Source organism: Anomalospiza imberbis, chromosome Z, assembly GCF_031753505.1.
Source record: "Anomalospiza imberbis isolate Cuckoo-Finch-1a 21T00152 chromosome Z, ASM3175350v1, whole genome shotgun sequence".
Lineage (NCBI taxonomy): Eukaryota > Metazoa > Chordata > Aves > Passeriformes > Viduidae > Anomalospiza > Anomalospiza imberbis.
Window position 1 is genome coordinate 39,437,694 of NC_089721.1, and position 22,363 is coordinate 39,460,056.

General features: G+C 38.2%; 1 protein-coding gene across 1 annotated transcript in view; it reads right to left on the reverse strand.

The window, feature by feature from the left end:
• Positions 1 to 22,363, reverse strand: part of CAMK4 (calcium/calmodulin dependent protein kinase IV) — a 141,972-nt gene that overhangs the window by 33,680 nt on the left and 85,929 nt on the right. Inside the window, exon 5 of the mRNA XM_068176299.1 lies at positions 12,531 to 12,603. Coding sequence (XP_068032400.1) covers positions 12,531 to 12,603 — 73 coding nt within the window. The remainder of the gene's footprint in view (positions 1 to 12,530; positions 12,604 to 22,363) is intronic.

Here is a 22,363-nt window from a genome sequence, read left to right on the forward strand (position 1 = left end):
GAGCCACACACCCTGCTTGGTACACAGTGCTTTTCATTCAACATTTTTGATTAGTAGGCTCTTGTGGGGTTTTAAGGGTCTTCTGTTTGAAGGGCTGCCAGGCTCTTTTCATCACTTCTGGCTGCAGATCAGAATTTTTATAGGGGCTGTGTCAGAGATCATTTTAGCTTGTCTTTAAGGAAGGGATGTGATGAAGGCTTTGTTCTTGGGGTAACTGGTGGGACGTCCAACAGGAAAGGCTAATAACCAACCTTATTTTTCTGGTGTCATTCCTTATTATATGTCCAAATTTACATGAAAGGATTTCCGCCAAAGGCCCTTGCCAAGTTTACAACACATTGGACACAGCTCTGAAATGAAAACTCAGCTCTCCAAAGTAGATTGTTAGTGTTTGAAAACAATAGTCCAGTAAATTACTTCTTGTCTTTTGCTTAGCTATGTCTTACCATATTAAATAATTTAATTTTATTTGCCTAGATCACAGACATCAGCTCTGTGATTTTAAGCATAACAATCAAATTGAAAACTGACAGAAAGCTATGAACTGGTCCATGACTTTTCATTATTTAGATACATTGATCTGTATTTCATGCAGAAAGCAAACAATTCTAAGAAACAATAAAGAGAAAAGGTCATGGAAAATAAAGTCCAGGAAGAACAGTAAGTAAAATAGTAATATAGTAAGGGATGACTAATTTACTCTTGAAGAGCCTCTTGCCCATTCTGTGTAACAACATACCAAGTATCAAACCTGAAGTGTGACAGCATTTCATGAACCTTTGCTTTCAACACACTAAAGGCTTTCTGGGGAAAACAGTGTCATCTGGGTTACAAATCTAAATCCAGCCAGCTCTGGCATTTGTTTTTTGAGGAATCTGGCACAGGCTGAAGCATGGGGACCCAGGGCTATGTCTTGAACATCTATGTGGTAATGGGGACGTAGGAGTAGAGGCCACCCTGCCAATGCCAGGCTGCTGCCCATCAGCTCCAAAGCTTGAGGTGTGATCTGAGCCACAGAGCACAAGTGCACCATGGAACAGTCCCAATGTGTGATCCTGAACTCCAATTATTGGGTTACCTGCAACATACCTCAAAAAGACCTTAAAAATAGACATGCTTTGCTGGTTACTTCAATTTCTATTTACTGACCAGTTCACTTGCAACAATATTAGCCCAATATCACTCATCTTATCCAATAGTTTAGAAAGTAATCTTATGTTATTTAAACAGATATTTCTTCATTTTCACTAAGATGAAGCTATAAAAATCTTTTGTGCATTCCTGGAACACATGCTAAAGATCTGCTCAGACATAACTGCTTCAGTCTGCTGCTTCCTTAGGATTAGCAGAGATGGGGGAAATGCAGCAAGTCTGGAAAGGAAGAAGGTCTGCACCTGACTAAATAGGGGATCCTTCGCAGACTCCTACTCTGAAATTAAGCTCAGGAAAGTGGCAGCTGGAACACCTCCATTGATAACACTAGTGACAACCCAGCACAGGACCCATCCAGCAGTCTCACATGGAAACAATTGTAAAAACATGTAGGGCTGGAAATGATTACTTTATAGTCAAGTGACATACTGGACCTTATCCTTGCTGCAAATTTCAGTGACCACACAGGTATTTAAAAGCAAACTATATCAGAATTTGTCTTTCAGTTGGTTTCTCTACATATTACCAGATTTTTCTTCACACTACCTGATTAGAGAATTCAAAGCTTACTAGAGATGGAAGCTTCTAATTTTATTTGTGGATTTATTAATTTAATTTTTAACAACAGGTTTGCCCTTCTAGACAATCATTCATTCAAAATTATTGCAAGGACTTATGCTTTTACAGAAAACCAGATGAATCCTTCAATACAGTGAGATAACCTCTGATTTGTTAAGAGTATTTTGTCTGAAATTATGTTGTTCTACTTAAAAGAAAAATGTCTTCAGTTCATGTGTTTGATTTACCAGTAGGCATGTGAAGAGCAGAATATTGATTTATAAAATAAATATACCAAATCTGGGTATACAGTAAATGGCACTACCCTACTGCACCATGGGTAGTATTGGAGGATGGGAGTTCTGGAAAGCACCCAGCATGAAGGAGAGCCACTCCTCAATCAGTCCCTGCACAGGAAGCAAAGATGCTGGCAGACCCCGGCCTGTGCAGCTCTGTACCAGCATCTGCATGGGAAGGAACAGGGCAGGAACCTCCCTCTGCTCCTGCACGTGGTGATGGGAGCCCTGTAAACCTGAAGAAGAAGCAGCCACTGAGAGGTGGAAGACCCTCTCTAGGAGAAGGTGTCTTTGCACTAAGCAATTCTCAGTTCTCACAAAGGAGAGGTATCTGAGGCAGCTGAGGTACCTGTGGTACCTTGTCTGCCTGCAGCTGTTAACCAGCACTTGCTTGCTTGTTGATCCTCCCTACTTTGGATTTCCTATGAGAAACAAAATCAGAGGGAGGGTCTCAGAAGCAAAAACTAGGATTGACATGAATAAAATACAAGAGGTAAACCCTGATTGCACTGGTCTCCTCTTCAGGACATCTGCTGGACTATTTTTGTCTTCTACCCTTTCTTTCTTTAGGAAGAAGATGTAGGGAGTCAGTTTGCTCCCTCCAACTAATAACTTCTCAGAATATTGAATAATTTCAAATACATTTTACAAGAAACTAACACATTACCAAACATCTCTCTCACAGGGTGGAAAAAAATTAAGCAGCCAGCAGAAGAGATTTTTTTGGTCTTGTCGTCAAGGAAAATGCTACAAGACAAGATATTCTGTGTACAGCTGAATGCTCATGTGGTGCTCAGACTAAAGACACTTTAATGAAGCACCCTCTCAGAACTCAGGAAGAAAGAACTCTTATTTATGAGGGACATGGAGCTGTCAAATTTATCTTTTCTGAGTTTGTTTAATTATTCATCCTTCCAGACAGCCACAAGCGCAAACTTATTCCAGGGTGGTTGTATCTGCACAGAAAACCATATTGAATTTTTTGTTGGCAACAATGTTCCATACCACATATTATCAAATCTTTATGGAATTTTACATTAAATCTTGATTTTTAAATGAAGGACATAATTTTAACCGATTTTATTGCATGACTTTCCAAGTTCCTTATAAAAAATCCATCATTGTGTCACACAGAAAGATATAAGAACCCCAGTGAAGCAGGAAGTCAGATGCAAGGAAAAGGATTGCAACATTGATAATTTATTATATCTAGCTCTACAGGTGTTAGATTTTGCTCATTGAAATATAATTCAGAATTATTATATTTAATTGCCATAATGTATGATAATAATTACAAAGTATGATAATATTTTATAGACAGGAAACCACAATGGTAAAATAAAGTAACTTTAAAACACAAGAAATAAAACATTCGTATGTTTACTTTCTGACAGCATGCTGAATTTCTGCTATTGCTGCTCATCAGATGGACTCAGCTGAGCGGAGTATTCGGAAAAGCACATTTCAATGATGAAATATACCGTTTGTTAACACTCCATGAGCTGCCCATCCTTACTATTGCACAAGAACTTGTGTCAGAAAATAAAACAAAATCCTCACATCCAGCACTGTTCACCAAACAGTGAAATCTGTCAATGTCCAGAAATCGAACTACCATTGACTGTGTGCTTCATTCAGGCACCATCTAACATAGTTCCTAAAAAAGCCCTGTTCCCCCACTACCTGAACCAAGGAGACACCCTGTTTCTTATAAATACCTGGTCTCATTATTTCTAGTTCATGAAGTAAAATCATGGACTCAAATCTAATGAAGTGGTGTGGGGTGGTGCTGATTGCTGAAAGCATTGGCTTCAATATTCACCTCTGCCAGGGTTTGGCTCTTCCAACATGGAAGTCTGTGTAAAGCTCAACTGAAAAGAAGGACTGTGTGAAATTTAAAGTCTAGGCATTCCCTGGATTTGTTGATAGAAACAATAAAAGTGGAGGTAAAAGGCTTCAGAAAGCATTCTTCACATGCCAGCAAATGAGTGTGACAATATTGTGTAAACAAATCACTTAGAGACATAAAAATAATCAGGAAATAGTAAATGAAAAGAGAGAAAATCAGATTCTTTACAAGTTCCAAAATAACCACAGTTGCTGACATTTCAGGGGATCAGTTAGGGATCTTGAGAGATTAAATGAGGAGTCTTGTTTCACTCATGATACCAGGGTCACAGAAATAGATCCACCGAACTGAAACAATTACTGATTGATTTCTATGTAGCCTATTTAAAGGGGATCAGTGTCAGTCAATCTTAGTTTATGACAACTCCTTGGCATGTCAGGAATCTCCCCCAAAAAGAGCAGAAATTATGTTACTGATTTTTCAAATCACAGGCATGGGGGTTCTTGTAACTTTCCATACAATCTAATGAAAAAAATGCAATTTTGCAAGAAGTTGTTCTGCTGAGAGGCTGCTATGTTAGTCAGTCTAGTACTAAGAAACTGAAGGTGAAAAATTGCATAAGGCTATAATAATACTACTGAGTAATTTTTTGGCAATTGTCTTTCTTTTCACAGGTTCCCTTGTAATTTACTCCTGAAATCAACATCTCTTTATTCCTTACCATCATTACTGATGCATGAACAGCAAGACACAAGGAGACAAGCCTGTCCTTGCTTAGTCTTACAGGCACATCTGGCTTAGGCACACTCCTGGAGGTCTGGATAAAAGGATTTCCTTAGTCTTCAGTAAATATTTTTGGGGACAAAGCAGCAACATCTATAAAGATGGTTCTTTTTTAATGTAACATTTAACCAGATGCCTTTCAGTCCTTAGTGAAATACTGCAATATGTGTCCACAATGCTATCACTTTATCAAGGCTGCACAGTTTGCAAAAGGGGCAGCAGTTACTTGTGGAACTCCTACAATTCTCCTCTATCTTTCCATGCACAGCTGGGTGGTTTTCTACTTTGGTATTTCCTCCAGGGCAATTCCTGATACCTCCTCAGTCTTCATCAATTCTTCTTGACTCTTTCCGCAGCACCCAGCTGGTAAACTTTTATTGCTTCTACACAGTATGTGAGGATCTCAGGATACTTTAGGAGCCTATCCAACTCAGCAATCTTCAAAGCCCTGCCAAGCTCATATAGCAGCATGTATTTTTTGGAGATGCAGAGTGTACAGTGTGTCCCACAGGAACAAGTACTTGAGTGCCCTATCCCTGCATTACAGTTTGCAAAATACATGCAATAAAAATTATTTTAATAAAAGGAGTATTAGCAGTTTAAGGTCTGAGATAAACGCAGTTGATTTCCTTTGCTTGTGCTTATTAATTGCTAACACTGTGCTGGCTAACCCACAAAAGACCAGTGTGTGGCTGTCTAAAGACAAGACTCAGACCCTCACAGAGCTGGTTTCCTATGCTATTTCCCCTCTAAAGGAGATTGCCAGGCCATCACAAAACAGTGTCTCAAGAATTAGTGAATGAGGCAGATAGACCCAGACTTTGGACAGGGTCAACACTCTCTTCAGACAATATTTTCAACAACCCATCTTTGTCCTGGCTTGTAAGATAAGCATATATTCTATTTGCCATCTGTTGGAGGTGGGCAGTTTTCTTATCTCTTCCAAGAACAATGTCTCTCTCTGGGGAGATATCTTCTGTTAATGGGCCATTGAATTACTCACTGCATGACTGATGGGGTTGCATCATCCCTTTGTGAGATGCTCCACCCAGAGGGAGGAGCCGATCATCCCTACCTGCATAAAATCAGCATTTTTTGGGACATGAACTCAGCCTCTTTGCTGGATTCCCGGAGGAAGACCAGGCCCATCTACTCTATCACCAGACCTTCAGAGAAAACTACACCCTTCTACAGGACCACGGCTTCAGCAGCATTTAATCTGCCACTCCAGGAGGAGCAGCCACCACTTAACTGGACTATCACCAATACCCTGACTCCTCAGGGTGTCAGGTTTCTGACTCTATCAGTAGTTGTGTTTGTACTAATTTTCCATTTCATGGGAGACTCTTGCCTTCCTTCACATGCTCCTGTCTTTTCAAACCAAGAGAATCTTATAAATGAAGGTGCAGAAAAATTGTCCATCTCCCTCAGATGAATTAGGAAAAAGTCAAATCCTTGAGTACCCAGTCAGTTCTTAGACAGAAATTTCCCTGTAAATATCAGTCTCTTGGACTAAGTATCAGCTATTGACTCAAACATAGCATCATTTGGCATTGTATTTGTGGTGTGCTGAGAGTTAAAAGAAGTGATAATTAGTCACATTCATTGTTACTTCCAAATATTTTCCAAAACTAATATTGTAGTGATGTGTTTCCAAAACAAGAGAAGGACAGTTTGCTTAGATGAAAGCATAATATAAAAGAGTTATAATTAGGCAAATATGACCCTGACTTTTTGCTGCACTGGATATTAACTGTAATATAGTAAATCTGCTCGCTCCATTTCCTCTATTAGTGATAATAGCAAATACAATACCCTCATTTCCTCATTGCTGATGACAGCATTGCAGGGCTCTTTTGACTCTTGTTCAATATGTGTGCTGCAAGAGAAACCTTGTACTCAGCTGAAAATTGATCTCAAAAATGTTGTTGAAAAAATAATTTTGAATCACGGCACTGATAAATCAGGTTAGTGTGATAATAAGTCCCACTTTGTTACCCTCCCCAGCAAGAAAAAAAATGCTTAAAATCTGTTTGTAACAAACATGAAAAGCAATCAAAGCTTGCAATATTATTAACTGACTTATTAAGAATGCCTTCACCCTTTAAGCAGAATATCCTGTGTATGGAACCATTACTGAACATTGCTTCAGGGACAGCACATTAGAAACACAAACGCATTTCTCTTCCAGGCAGGGGCAGCACTTTGATTGGTTTCTTACACAATTTTTCACTTGCTTATTTGTTCTTAACAGCAGTGTGACAGAACAGTCTCCCAGGGCACTGATGAAGTCCCTGTTAAAATTTGTCACCAAATGGAAGAAAAGGCCAAGACAATTTTCCAGCTTCCATGGAATCATCTTTGTTCATGACATGCTAAATCAGCCCTCTCCAAAAAGACTCACCTTCAAGCCTCACAAACAAATCTTGAAGAAAGAAACATTTTGTGCCTAGACTAGATCAAGTAGAAATTATTTTTTATTTAATAAAAAATCCAACAACAATGCAATAGGATGGACAGATGTTGTTGTTTCTTAATACAAGTCATTAAGTTGTATGCCATGACCACAGCAATACTCCCAGTTCAGGGAATAATAAATGTAATTGACCTGCAAAACACTTCTTGATATCAATCCAACCATCAGTCATTGCCTGCCTTCATTGTATTATGAGATACAATGCAAGCAAACAATAGTTTCTCCCCTTATTTCATTCTTCCTCTATGTCTGACACTCTGCCTTGATATACAGGGTTTATTTTGTGTGTGAGGCATGTTTTATTATGGAAGTAGTTTTTAGAAATATTGCTAGAACCTCTTTATTCTGCAGTCTAATACAACCACTATCAAAGTAGTGTCTATGTTATTTCATGAGGCTACAAGCCTGTAAAAAGTACCACACTCTCAGGGAATACACTACAAAATCATAATCTTTAGCAAATTCCTTGTCTTATGGCATCCAGCATCGGTCCTTAGCAACAACCACATAGTTAAAGACAGAATGAATCTGGCCTAAACCTGCAAGCTTCTGAAATTCTACTTTCAAGAAAACATACAGAAAACTTGAGAGAAGAATTTTACATTTCCCATTCTTTCCCCATTAGAAAAGCAGGGGTTGGTGGGTAGTCATAGATCAGAACAGTGGCTGTTTCTTAACTTCCTCCTTATGGATAAAAACATGCCAAAAACAGACTCAGAAAACCACTCTCTACTGCCAGAGGGAGGATGGAAAACACTCAGGATTCATCAGTGAATGGGGAGAAACCTGAAGGTACCAATGCCTTTTCTATTGACATGAAAATCCTTTGCAAAATCTTCTTAAGAGGGGAAGTCAATGCTCTTCAATATCTTCAATCAAGCATAGGATTTTTCTTCCTACTTAGAGTATTCCCAAATTTTGCTACTATTTTAGACAAGTCTTTATTCTCTGTTGTAATACCTAGGCATCCCTGCCATTCTCTTCTGTTAATTTTGACTTGATTTTCTACAGAACTGAGCTCCGGTTTTCTTCCCAGTTCTTATCCTTTCTTGTGGTGTCCTTTCTTGGTGTGCCTTTTTAGGCTTTGCTAAGTATATATTGATGATGTAACACATTGTTATTCAAAATTTCAGAAACCTGTGACAATTAAACCTCGAGTAAGTTCACCTTGTATCTGGTGGCTAAAACTGAAATACATTTGTTGCTTCTATCTCCAGCAACAACTAACTCAATGACTGTGTAGAAAAAAAGGAAGCCTCTGCATAATCTTTATCTCTTGTACACTTTTCTTTGAATGCCAAACCCCCCAAATATCTATCTAATTGATTTAGATAAACTCTCTTGAGTCTTATCCTGTCTTTAGAAGTTTGATTAGCTCATTTGGCCTAAGCGCTAATTGTCAGGCACACCAGTGCCTCAGATTTTGTAAATGTGCTTGCAAGCTACATATTTGTAAGTAGGTTCTTACCTACTAACATACAGCTCATTATTGGACAGATCAAAATTCTCTGAAATGAACATAAACCTTTAATCTAGATTTTCTCTCTCAAACCTGCAAGTTGCTTAAGTGCCCTCAGGCTTTGCCACCATACCTGACAGTTCAGCATGCTCTCTGTGATTTTAAGATGACAAGGATTTGAACAGAAGTGCAGATCTATAATAAAGCTTGAAGGTGTAGAAAATTTAAATTAAAAAATAGAAACTGAGGGAGTCACGCATATAACTTCAGGAAAATATTCCTATCTAGACAAGATAATGAGCAGTCTAAGAAAACAAATCACTGTAAAATTTGATGGGAAATTAATTTAGAGACTGATGGATGAGTTCAAAACTACATATAGTACATATGCTAGTAACTACCCTAAATACAAAAAATTAAACATTATGCTTAATTTCAAATTTAAATATATTGAAAAGAGCAATTTAACCCCCAAGCAGAAATTATTCCTTTGACAGTAATGCAGAGTAAGTAAGAAGGAACAGCATTATTTTTAATGACAAATATAAGATTTTAAAAGTACACATTAACAAAAAATCAGTGTAATTTTATAAAGTTTGACCAGCTAAAAAATAGATGTGGGTTCTTCTCTTAAAGAAATGAATATTCTTTTTATGACCAATCTTTAGAGGACTACTCGGATACCAAAATATCAGTAACTCATTCTGCAAGTTACTCAGTGAAGATCTGGCCTCAGGACATCTGCATGCAGAAATTCATTCATAAAAAAACAAAAACAAACAAAACAAAACAAAACAAAAAGCAAACAAACAAACAAAACACCAAAAACAACAAAAAACAAAACAAACAAACAAACAAAAACTACATAAAAAACCCCACCAAAAACCAAACAAACAAAAAAACCAAAACAAAAAAAAACCCAAAAAATTGCTACTAGAATAAGTGTACAGGAAGACTACACTGCATGCAACTCATTCCCTGAGAGGAGAGAAGAAAGACTGCCCTCAAATGCTTCCTCTTTAGGCATGAAACTCATTGATGGAATCATCAGATTCCATCTCATCTCCCTGTGTTGTCAGATAGCAACCAAACCTCTCCACCAATTTTGAACAGCACAGCAGAAGAGCTAAAGGGATGAAGATTGGTTTGACCTAGTTTTGTACAAGCCTTTTATCTTATGAATGAAGCTGTCTCCCAGCTTGAAGAACAATTAAAGAACAATGGAAAAGGCAAAAATGCAGAAGAGAGGGAAAAAAATGTCGTGTGTTCCTTCTAAGGGGCAAATACAGTCACTGTCTGGGAAGTCCAGATCAGATGTAAACAGCAGAAAGCAAAATCATGAAAAAAGGCAAAATTAATGTGGAGGTCTGATGCAGGGACCAAAAATAAAAAGGTGAGCTGGACAGCAACAAACGCAGATCCAAACCAATATGGTTAATCCGACGTTCTCCCTTTATTGTTTACAGACAGTAGTTTTATATACACTTCCAGATAGTTTACAATTGTGAGCACACTCTCATTGGCAAGCAAACATTGTTTGTCTTTGTCTTAAGGTGGCTAAAGTTTCACACTGCAGACTTATACTAATTCACACCTAGATAGCTCAGTACATTGTGTTATACCTTAACATAATTTCTGACTGCGCCACAAACTTATTCTTAACTGCACCACAGGCTTCCAGGCCTCACCCAGGCCCACATCTGAGGCCTAGGCTGGGGTAGCTCAACCTTCACTCTAAACATATAAATCGTGAACGTACAGATCGTGACCTCTTTCTCTAAGAAATTCCACTACAGAGGTCTACACAACAGTGCTGGTTTTGTTATTTTCTCTGATCTTGGGATTACAGATGTCTGATATATTTATGATGGTTTGTGACATGAAGATTCAGATTAATCTTCTGTGTGATACTCTGGTTGCTTGATTAATTCTTGGTAAGCCAGTTAGAGCTGGGCTTACAGATATTCAGGTATTGCAAAAGCCAGACAGACCTAGAAGCTTTATTGATTAGTCTGTTATTTAGTCCATTTGCTTTAACAATTTCAAAGGAAATTGAATAAAAAATGTTTATGTGCTTTTAAAATGCCACTCTACACTTCTCATTAAATTCTTTAGAAGTCTCTCATAAAAACCTTTGCTATATGAAGACATAATACCTCCTCATTAATGATCCACTGCAAGGACAGATCCATGACTATAGCAACAGCCCTGAACAGGGGCCTTATAAAACATTTAGTTCAAAAGAGGTCAGCAAAAAGAAGGCTGGATGGTGCTTTTTCAAAGAGCAATTTATAAAAATCACATAGGTCAAAAAGCCTATTGGTGCCAGAAGGGTATTCACTGGTATTGCCTATTGTACAAATTGTACAAATATTTGGTTTTAATAATGATCTATGGATACATTTCCTTTTATTTTGAAAAGATCATTCTGCTGCAGCAGTGTTTTCCAGTTTCTAACAATAACTCCTGTCCTGCTCACAAACACCATTCTGTCAAGTTTATAGCCCCAGTCTGTCAGAGTACTTCAGCAGGGATGTAAAGATCCCAAGCTGGGAACTGCCACTTCCACAGCTCTCGCGGCTGCTCTTTACTTTTTCCAGCTTTGGCTTAGATGTTTGGTGTCAGCTGTAAGAGCAGAAGTGAATACAGCTCATCCTAGTTAGGGATCTAGTACAAGGAACCATAGAAATCCTAATTATTGCTTATATAAAAATCAGCTTTTTACTTTTCATACATCACTGTTCTGTTGATTTCAGCCAAGATATTACAACTCATAGAAGCTGAAGATTTTTGTTTTGTTTCTGGCTTTAAAATAAAGACCTTAAACACCATCTGAAATATGTTTCAGCAGAACTTAATCATCACTTTTTTGTAAAAGAATGTTAAATAATGTAGAGCCATCTTAACTCAGGCACTTCGACACAAAGAAAAAATCTGTAATAAAATAATAATCTGAGCTAATTTTAAAAGTTTATACAAATGCATTATGATTTGCTGTAACATATACATAATTTAGATTTCTTTGGATGAGAATGACACAGTAGACATCAGATCATTCTGAAGGGACCATGGAGTGAACGTGCATGGTCTGCAGTATGTGCAGTTAGTGTTGTGAACACCAATTCTCACATCTTATTTAGTGTGAACAGGCTCACAAATAATACCAGTAGGGGCTTTTCACACTGAGGTATTTCCTTATCATCCCAGGCAAACATACACAGATTGCCCTGCTCCTTCTGATGAACAGAATTACTGCTGTAACCAGTAATCTCCTCATCTCTAGATGATGGAGAGATCATCTGCAGAGGCCAGTAATCACCACTAGTCCTTTTCTGAGGACAGCTCCTTTGACACTGGATGGATGGCCTGTATAGAGCCTGCCTCACCACTAACATCCCTCAAATGAGCCCTGCAGGCTGACCTCTCTTTTCTCTTGTCCCCTCTCTTCTGTACTGGAAGTGAGCAGTACTAACACTTACAATTAATTTCTTAAGTATTTCCCCAGCATCCAGTTGCTGGTTTGGAGAACATCTGGTGTGAAATCAGATGGAAGAGGTACTAGTGACTAAGAAGCACAGAAAATGTACAGAAATGCTGTATGTAGACACTAGAAACCTTCCTCAAGAATCTGTATGCCTTTCTCTAAGTAATAGAATATGAAATTGTTATATAAAAAAATCCAATGTTTGAAAAGCACAAAACATATAGAGAAAGAACGTATATTAGAAACCGCACATGCTACTAGCCACAATTATTATTCTACTCTGTCTCAACAGTACTGTCATTCTGATTGAAGTGCAATTCTTCAAAGTGTCACTGATTACCTCAAAAATTATCAATATGGAATTAATTGCCAGAGGAAACTTGTGCACACTGCCTCTTTCACACACAAGTATTTATTGAGCCATTGTGGATGAAAGATCAGGTGCTGAGCATGACATACCAGATAATACTCACAGAAACTGCCTCCAGGATTTGTTTGACAGCATCAGCAGCATCACGTTCACTGTAATACCCCTTTTCCACAATCCTACAGAAAAAAAGCAATACAATGATGCATCCAGGTGAACCAACAGTTAAGGTAGATGCTTCTTTTCAAAAATGAGATAGCAAGCAATCAAATTTAAAAGACCAGGACAGTGAAGTGTCCTCAAGAGACTAGAAAACAACCCTTTTGCAATTTAAGTCCCTTGATTTCCAGTTGAATGAAAGACAGGAGATAAAATATCAACTGGATAAGATGTTCATAGTATATGTACACATTCAGTTCACAGTTTTTGAAACTTTCTGACACTCAAGGAATCTGAATCACTGAAGGACAAATTCTTTCTATTGAACCTCTCAATATTTAGGAACTGATTTTTCACTTTTAGATTTAACTTAAGCTCTTCCTCCCCAGTTAGTTAGTTAATTAGATAGATAGATAGATAGTAAGTTATAGAACAAAAAGCACTATGTTATGCACACACAGATCTGAATTATTCAAGAGAAAAGGTTGCTGTAAAACTTTACTTGTTTCAAATTATCCCTCAAGTGTGATGGGCTGAACAACTGTCTTCCCCCCACCCCCCATCAGTAGGAAACTGGGGATGCTATATGCAAAGAAACACAGGGCTTTTTACAACTAAAGCTACTTTTTTTCTTTTGGAAAAGCTACTTTTTCTTACAGAGTCAGCAGTAGACACAGGTTTGCACAATGACGTACAAGCAGTTAATAAAAGAAGGATCTATCATTAAGATATCCTAATACTCTATGTAAGACACTCAACAGTCTTTTTACTAATGTTTTTAACTGAGCAGAGCGCCTATGAACTACAAAAATTGTCCCTCAAAGAGTTACCTTAAAGGTCAGATTTTTGATCTGAAGTCTTGATATTTTTAGTGTATTAATTTTTCAAAGCTGAAGAAAACATGGACAGATGTTGTCTAGAAACAGAACCTGTGGTGCCTACAAGACATTTTATAAAATAATGTTCTGCAAGCAGACAAGCCAGTTTTATAAAACAATATCCTAAAATCCCCATGAAGCAGTACAGCAAGGAACCTTTATTGTCTGAGGTCGCTGGAAAGACCTTCTGCCCCAAGATCCATAAAAAGGCTCTGCTGGTGGCAGGAAGGCTATCTTTCTTTCTCCCCACTGCATTTTTATCACTTCCTTTCATTTATTTCATGAAATAACAGATTCATGTTGAGTCACCATCAATGCAACTCCTCACAGCTTCACAAAACTAACAGGAAAGGTGTGAGTAACTGCATATGAAAAGCGTTACTTTATACTCATTAGAACATCAAGTGATTAGAAGTAAGAAACAATGCAAAGCTAGCATTCCACCAGAAACAGAGGCAACAGGCATGGCACTTTGGGAAGCAGTCTGCACAGGGATGTTCCAATCAGCTGCCATTACTTTACCTTTACACTTACTGTGTTCACAGAGAACTGAGTCTGTTCATGTGGCAGCAATAACAGCAAGTAATCCCTCTCAAGCAGCTGTTCTATTTCATTATTATTTTATTCTTGCATAATTGCTTGGGATTATTTCTAGAAGCTTGTTTGGTTTGGGTTGTTTGGGCTTTTTGGCAGCCCTTTAGCTGTCATGCTATATGCACTGCTTTAACACCTTTGATTTTTTGTGCCTTCAGCCCTTCTCCTATTTTGGTTATCTGTTTACACCATTAGGTAGAGCTTTATTGGAACATATCACCATAAGAGGAGACAAAGCAAAACTTACTCACTGAGACATTATATTAGGCTTTTAGCCTGAAGTACAGGAAAGAGATTACAAAAACCTAAAAATTACACAATAAAATGTGACATTATACTTGAAGGCTAGATTACTCCTTAGCCATTTCAGGCTGAATTATCCTCTTCTCTTAGATCACATTGTGAGACCTGAGCCCCATTAATGCTTTTGCATTCATTCCCCCAAATATGCTGGCTTTGCTTCCTCTTCCTTTTTAATTCAAATAAAGTATTTAGTGTCAGTCAGATGTGCCTGTCTGTAGCATCCACCCTGTCCCACACACTGAGTCCACCAGGTGCAGGATAACCTCATGCACCTGACTTCAGAAATGCATGAGGCAGGTTCTAAGGCTTAAGCAGTACTTAGAATACTCTGTTTTTCCAATATATCTCAGAATAAGAGCAGAGAAATATAAAGTAATGCAGTTACAATTCAATTTACGTTTCTCCCTCAATCAAAAAAAAATTCTCTATTTGCAGTGTGGTAGTTCAGTCTTTGTTCTATCTTTTTGAAACACATAAACCAGGGGAATGAAAAAAAAAACCCTTTAAAGGCAGTCTACGGCTTTGTATTTTCCTCTACTCGTCAAAATCAAAGAAAAGAGGAGTTTACTGTAAATGCCCAGACAATGTTAATTACCTGACCACTGGAAACAAAAGAAAAATCAATGAGACACTCAAGGCTGCCCTCTTGACCTCAAGATAAGTTCACACTGACTTAGACAATATATGCTGGTAAGGATAGCATGCTGCTCTCATTATTTATATTAAACACACAGCAAAAGAAACACACAGACCTTGTTGATGAAGCCTTGCAATTTACACTTTAAAATAAATAAATGTAATGAGGTGTGGGCCCATATTTCTGGAAAGTAATAAGAAACAACTATAGAAATATTGTGCAATGCACTGGACCCATCTGCTAATACTACAGGTGAATAACATGCACTGGCAAGCCAATTACAGATTATGTCATACAGAGTTAACTTTCCAGTTTTGCAGAAATCTAGAATTCAGACATATTGAGAATAATTACTCTTAATTAATAATAATCTAGCAACTAGAAAGCCTAATATTGTGTGACAGCAATAAATGAAAAAAGACATATCCCTTTCTAAAGATGAAAATTTATTTCTAAGGGAACTCTGCTTTACAACTAAAACCTGGCTATTAGGCAATAAGCAGGAGTATTGAAAGAAGATTATCCTGTAATTTATGTCATATAGTAATGCTGGGGGATCATTTGCATGTTTATTTTTTGCATCCTCCCCATGATAGTGTACATAAGAAAAATGTAGGTGTGCCAGCAAGGCTCCTACCTGTGACCGATGAGTCTTCTTTAAAAGGATTTTTCAAATTCAGCCTGCAGATTAACAATTACTCATTGCCCTTTTTTCTATAATGGGAAGGAAACCAGCAGAAATATCATATTTCACTATTACTGAAGCAAACCTCAACTATTTATATCTAGTTTACAGCATGATCTTTGACAAAATCATGGGTGAAGATTAAGCCTTTGCTGAGAGGTCAGAAAGATAGGAACAGCAGCAATAAGGAACTAATTAAATATTCTCTTTGATATGCAAATGAACAAGCCAGGTAGGCCAAGAAGGTGCTGGAGACAAAAACTGTAAGGAAGACAGCAGGGAACTGCTTGAAACTAGAAAAAGTGCTTGGAAAAACACTTAATTTAGTGCTGCAAGCACTACAGGAAATTTAAGATGGAACTTCAAAATGACGACATTCTAGACTGAGCAAAGATGCAATGCCGATTTGTGCAGGATCCCTTTTTAATGGTTATGTATACACATTTATTGAAACATGCTGATCCATTGTTTACACTTTTATATGTCAAGGCACACATTTAGCAGAATGGCTACTAGATGGACAGCAAGCCAGAGCCCTCCCAAAGCACCACCTGACTCAGTCCTGTCTTTCCAAGCACATGTTATCATATTTGAGACAAATCTGCCTCCTTCTATATAAAGAAGCAGGGAAATACTTCCTAGAGCCTCTACTCATCGCCTCTACTCACTCTCCCAGTGCCAGCAGAGATGGGGGTGTCCTTTGGGAGCAGCCCCAGTCCCATGGTGCTGAGACACATCCCTGACTGCTTGCAGGGCCCAGGCACCCCACAGAAATCTGTGTTATGCTCTCCCAGCTGCTGCTGCTGCCCAGAGGTGGAAGTGCCTTGCCAGGTAATGGGGCTACAACAGATTTAGCAGTGAGAAAACCACCCTAGCATCACACTGCCCAACAAGCATGTGGAAATGGCATAATGTGTTTCTGGGGAAGCATGCTTGCCTACATTTGAAATTTTGGTAGCTTCCATCATCAAACACATGTATGTGTTCAAGTGTTTCATAATTTGCAGTAATCCTTGCCAGATTCCAAACAGTCTTTCCAGCATTTCAGTTCCTTGTGACCACTGGAAGTTTTCTTGCAGTATAAATTCTTTAGTTTTGCAGATACTTTTTAGTGTAGCCACTATAGCATGGAATTTTAGCACTTGCTAATTTTTTTAATAATAGTTCCATGTTGCATGTCTTCATGAGAGTTTACATGTGCAGATGCATAAACTCTTACCAGCATTCACCCCATCCCTGCAGCCTCCAGTGTAATATGGGAAGACAATGCAATGGTTTTTACTCCATTTGGGGCATTCTTCCTGGTACTGGGCTTTAATTCACTCTATCCGTGTGAAGCCATGGAAAGCAGTGGACCATCCCAGTAAAGAGAGAGAGGTAGTGGCCACACCTGCTCTGCAGAAATGTTATTACTGGTAGGAGGAAAAAGGAAGAGTGCAGTCCTGCTAAATTAAACACATGGGACCTGAAAATCAATGAGGAAAGAGATGGGAAATCCCAATGCATCGTTTTAGAATCAATTTTCAGAGGAGTATTAAAATTATATTGATATACAATTTTACACTTGGCTAGAACATGTTTCTGGGGATTAACGACAAACAGATCAGGCAAGTGAAAATAATCAGTCTCCTAAAGGAACAAACAAGTGAACATTTCAGCAGAGAAGGAGAGGACTAGTTGTGGGGTTTGATTTTTCAAAGAGTAACAAAACAGGGGGTGAGCTATTTCCAAGTCCAGCAAAAGAAACAGAGCTTGCACAGCTGCACTGGTAGAAAAAAAAATCAAAATCACCCAGGAACCTGCTTTGAGCAAGGAGAGGACTCGTCCAATGCCAGAGGATGCTAGACTGGGCTAGTCACTGACAGCACACATCTCTTTGTGCAAGGCTGACAGTGCTTTAAATTCTCAGTCAGCATTTGCTGCTGCTGTTATAGTGATAGGTCTCAGCTAAGAGTGAGGAAGGGTGAACACCCTTCCCCCCTCCACAGAACCACTCCAGACCTCTCACTGTGGCAATGCCTGAAACTTCCAGTTGAAACCACTGTGCCTGACACCAAAGCCTCTTTCTCTTTTATTTTTTATTGGTATTGGAATTGGTATTGGTGCAATGAATATTCCTGCATTTTTAAACTCAACATGTACTCATGACTCCTGCTGATCAAGAAAATTTGAAATCTTACCACTTTTAACAGGCTTACTTTTTCCTCCCCCATGTTCTACATGCGCTAGTTCTCCTATTCTTAGCTTTTCTTCTCTGCTTCCCTCCCATGTGGGCCACTCCACCCATCCTCCAGTCTTGCCTAAAATGTGAGCAGGTAAAGTCTGTTGCTTTCCTGCCTTAACTCATATTAGCAAATGCACTTAGTTTTATGCTAATAATCTAAACAGTTACTCTAAAATTTGCAGTATTTAATGTTGCTGCTATAAATACTATTTCTCCACAACATGGAGTTCGTAGCATTTGAGTATTAGCTGAATTTAGAAACATATCATATGGCTTGCAAAAGTCTGGCTAAATCAACTTGGCCATCTAAGACAGTAAAAATTATTATACTTTATCAGTTCCCAGCATTGTTTTGCTTTCTTTAAGCACTGTCTGTATTTGCCTTGCAGACCATCCTTTATAACTACTGTGACATTAAAAAAAGCCATCACTCTTTTAGGGTAATTTTCATTCTGCCTCTAGCTGGCTTTTACCCAAAACCCTTGCACCACAACTTAGCTGAGGACTTTGTCATGCTACTTCATCTGCAGTCTCAGGCAAGACACTGCCTGAGATACATACAAGCTCTATTCCAATGCCAGTATGTGCTAACCATTAAAAAAATTGTTTGGTTCTATATAATAAATGTTAATTTATCTAAAATGCTTTGGTTGTCATGGAGATTTTTTCTGCAACTACTTAATTCTTATGCAAATTCTTTTACTCAATTAAAATGAAATTAGAAGATTTATACAAGCTAAAGTGAGACTAAAAACTAGCAGAAACAGGAAAAGAAAATGACATCACTCTATTCAATAGCAAAATGGTTTCCACAATGGACACTTTCTCAATGAAAGATTCACAGATCTATTAATTCTTGTCTGTATTGAGGTGATTGCAATTCCTAGATGCTCTCATGCATTTGCTTAGTTAAAAAAAAAAAAAAAAAAGATTTCCCACATAAATATGTATGCATTTTCCAAACTATATAATTGAGGAATAATAAATATTTTAAAAAGTAGCTCTGATTCAGAATCTCCCTTATTCTACCGCCATGTTCATATTCCAGAGCAGACTAGCTGTTACTGTCTCTAATGACTCAAACTGTTTCTCTGTGATCTGAAATAAGATAATGAGAAATACTGACCTGGGTTTGGATCTGACTCCCTCTGAAACAAACTAGAAGATTTTCTTCAATGCTGTGTTTAGAAATGAAATTCAGCACTGCAGTCATTCAGGAAAACTGTTTCCCCTCCATTGTTATTAAGCAAGACTCTCTGATAAATGTGGCATGCAGGAGAATTTAGAGAAAGAGTACATATTTCTTATAGCTCATACTAGGATTTGTTTTCCCCTCTTTTATTTTCTACTTCCAACTCAGCATTACTCAGCACTCACAGAATTAGACAAGTTAACCTTTCAGGAGCTTGATCTCAGCAGATATTCTTAAAAATAACAGTCCTTGCTTCTAGAGGTTGTGAAGCCACAGTGCTCATGAACTGGCTGCAAGCTTCCCTCTCAAAAGTTTCTGTGCAACTGGCTGTGTGAGGCAATGCAGCAAACAGAATTACTGAAGCATGCCACAATTCCTGCCTGCTGAGAGGGGGTTAAGAGAAGAATCCCTGAGAGCTCGCAAAAGAGGCAATGGCCTGGGGAGGGGCAAAGAGCAGCACTGAAGGCACCAATGGACCTGCCTGAGAATGACTGCTGAGGCTTTAATTGGGTTTAATTGGCTAGCTAAGGGCCTTGTGATAAAAGGGCCCAATCATTCCCACTTTAGTGACTGATTAATTCCTTGAATATTTTTGACATCCCTTAGAAATAATAATTTCCAAAAGCACAAACAAAAAGGTGTTCCTAAAGCCTGGGAAAGCTTCACTATATTTTGTCCATAAGAAGCAATCATTCCCACACATCTTAAAAAGGTAAGTTATTTAGAACAATTAATATTTTTGTTAATGCATACTATATAAAAGAAGAGAACATGAGTTTGAACCTAGAGTTTACAGGAAATTACATGAAACTTGAAATGGAAGTGAGTCAAGAGACTGTCAGCTGCAAGTGCTATTTTTAGACATTGTTTGGTGCACTTATTGATAACATGAAAGAAGAAACAGAAGAGCCTATGTAAAGAGCCAAAGTAAAAACAAGAATTTATGGATTGACATTTTTATCTGAAGTGGAAAAAACAAAAACTCTTCTTAGTAATCTGCAGGTATTCTGACTAAAAAAAAAGTTAAGAGTTGAATTTTTTTGCTGAAATTCATATTTGAAAAGGATATATACTGGTGATTCTGCTGAAAGACAGTAGATATGAATAAAATTTGAATTAAAAAAAAAAAAAAAAAAAAAAAGATAGCCCAAAAGACAAGATATCAGATTGTGCTTTTGGGCTTACGTTGCTGGAACACTCAGAGCCTTATCAGAAGACTGTCCCTTGGGGCTCTGGCAAAACACTGCCAGTTTAAATGGACTTCAACCATGCCTGTTTGTTTTAGACATGCAGAAATGAAAGAGGAGGGCCAAGCAAATGTCAGAAGTATGTCCCAGCATTAGGCTGGAGGTGCAGCACCTCTAAAGAACTTTAATACCAGTTCATTTAGACCTGATGCATTTTTCTCTCTGTCCTGGTAAATTCCTCCACTGGTCTGCCACTCTATCATTCTTTGCCACAAGCTCATTTTCACTCCTCACTTGATGGGTTGGCAAAAACCATCATATACATTGGCATACAGTATTCTAATTTACACAAACTTCTCCAGTTTTGAGTTTGTATTAGGAGTAGTATGTAGGGTATGACTTACAATGTGATTTATGAAGTCTGAGAAATAGACTTTTTCAAAGTCTTTTGAAAAGAATTTCAAAAATACTTTTTCTTTTCAAAAATACAGCGAAAATCAATCTGATTTGAGCTGTAGCAACTCAGGTGTCAAACTGATACATTCATTTGAATTTATCTTCCTTTAGGTAAAACAATTGAAAAAATGTCATAATGAGAGTTCATTTTAGCAATAAGGTGGATGATTTGACAGTAATGTTAAATATGGTGAAGGAAATGAATAAGTTCATTACCCAGAACTTTTAGTTAGAATGGCATGAAACCAGCAGTACATCAACAATGCTATTAGGATTCTAGAAGACTAATTGGATCTTGGGTATTTGTAAAATCATCTCCATGATAAGAGGGATGTTTACACAGAAGACTTCTTACTCTTCTGCAACTCAAATACTATTAGAAAAAGAATGGACATCTGGTATGGGAGAAAACCAGAGCAGTAAAACAGTTGATATAAAAAGTAGCAACATATTACAAGATTTAGCAGTAACACCGATGAAGATGTTTGCAGCCAGGAAAGCAGTACTGCTTGTGTAACAGGCCCAGCTGTGCCACTTGATGATAGCTGATTAGAAAGAGGGATAAGAGTAACTCCTCCAGAGAACAAAAGATGATTTGCTGTGTGTATGGGCGGTGGTTTACAAACAAGGCACATAAGGTATTCCACACCCTGGAGGTGGTCCCAGGCCACACTGGGGTTCTGCTTGTCCACAGAGGGTCTCACCTTGAGGACAACCATGGGGTGGATCCCAAGACCTGGTCACAGCTGTCCCTCCACATCTGACACAGCTCCTCTGCTCAGGAGGAGATATTCCAGGGTCAGTGTCTTTCTCCTGCGATGGGAATCATACAAGCACAGAAAAAGGCTTGCGCAAGGTCTCTGTCAGTCAGGACATTTCCTTCATGCATGATAAAAAGATGTAACAACTGGAAAGATTATGCATGAGAGGGGACTCTGCCCTAAGGCAGAAAACTACATTTATTCTCCCTAAAACTCAGAGGGCAGCCATTGTACATACATGTGTTAATCCTTTAGCCCAGCTTAGAAAGGGGAAACAGCTAATGTTTAATTGGAGTTACTAGTGCAAAACATCTCGGCTGCATATTCCTGCTTCATTTAGTTTAGGCTGCATATTCCTGCAATCTTTTAGTTTAAGGTTGAAGAGTGAAGTACTACTCCTAGCTTAAAAGCTGAAAATAATTTAATATAGTTTCTTGTTTCATTGCTTGTTGGATCTTTTTCCAAATCACAGAGGTCTGTATTGACAAAGTTTCCAGTTCTGCTGTACCTGGGGCAAAGGGGGATGCAGACTTCAGATCTCCACAGTATTGGTGCTCATCTATAGCATCACAAGGGCGCTCTGCAATTCTACTGAGTGACTTTGCTTCTAGTCAGAATGCTAGACAGCTGATCCTAGTTTGGATCAAGCATCCAATTTTTTTGAAAAGATCAATCCGACAGTTCAAATCCCATAGTCACTACTGAGTGTAGATTACAGAATGTTGAAATTGTCAGTATATTAAATCCTGGTTTCATCAAATAATGCAGTTCCCCATCCTGGATCCCATGAAATCTTTTCTCTTCAGTTCCACCATACAGATTGTTGCTGCTCAGAAACCAACTGTTTCACTGGATTTTTTGTG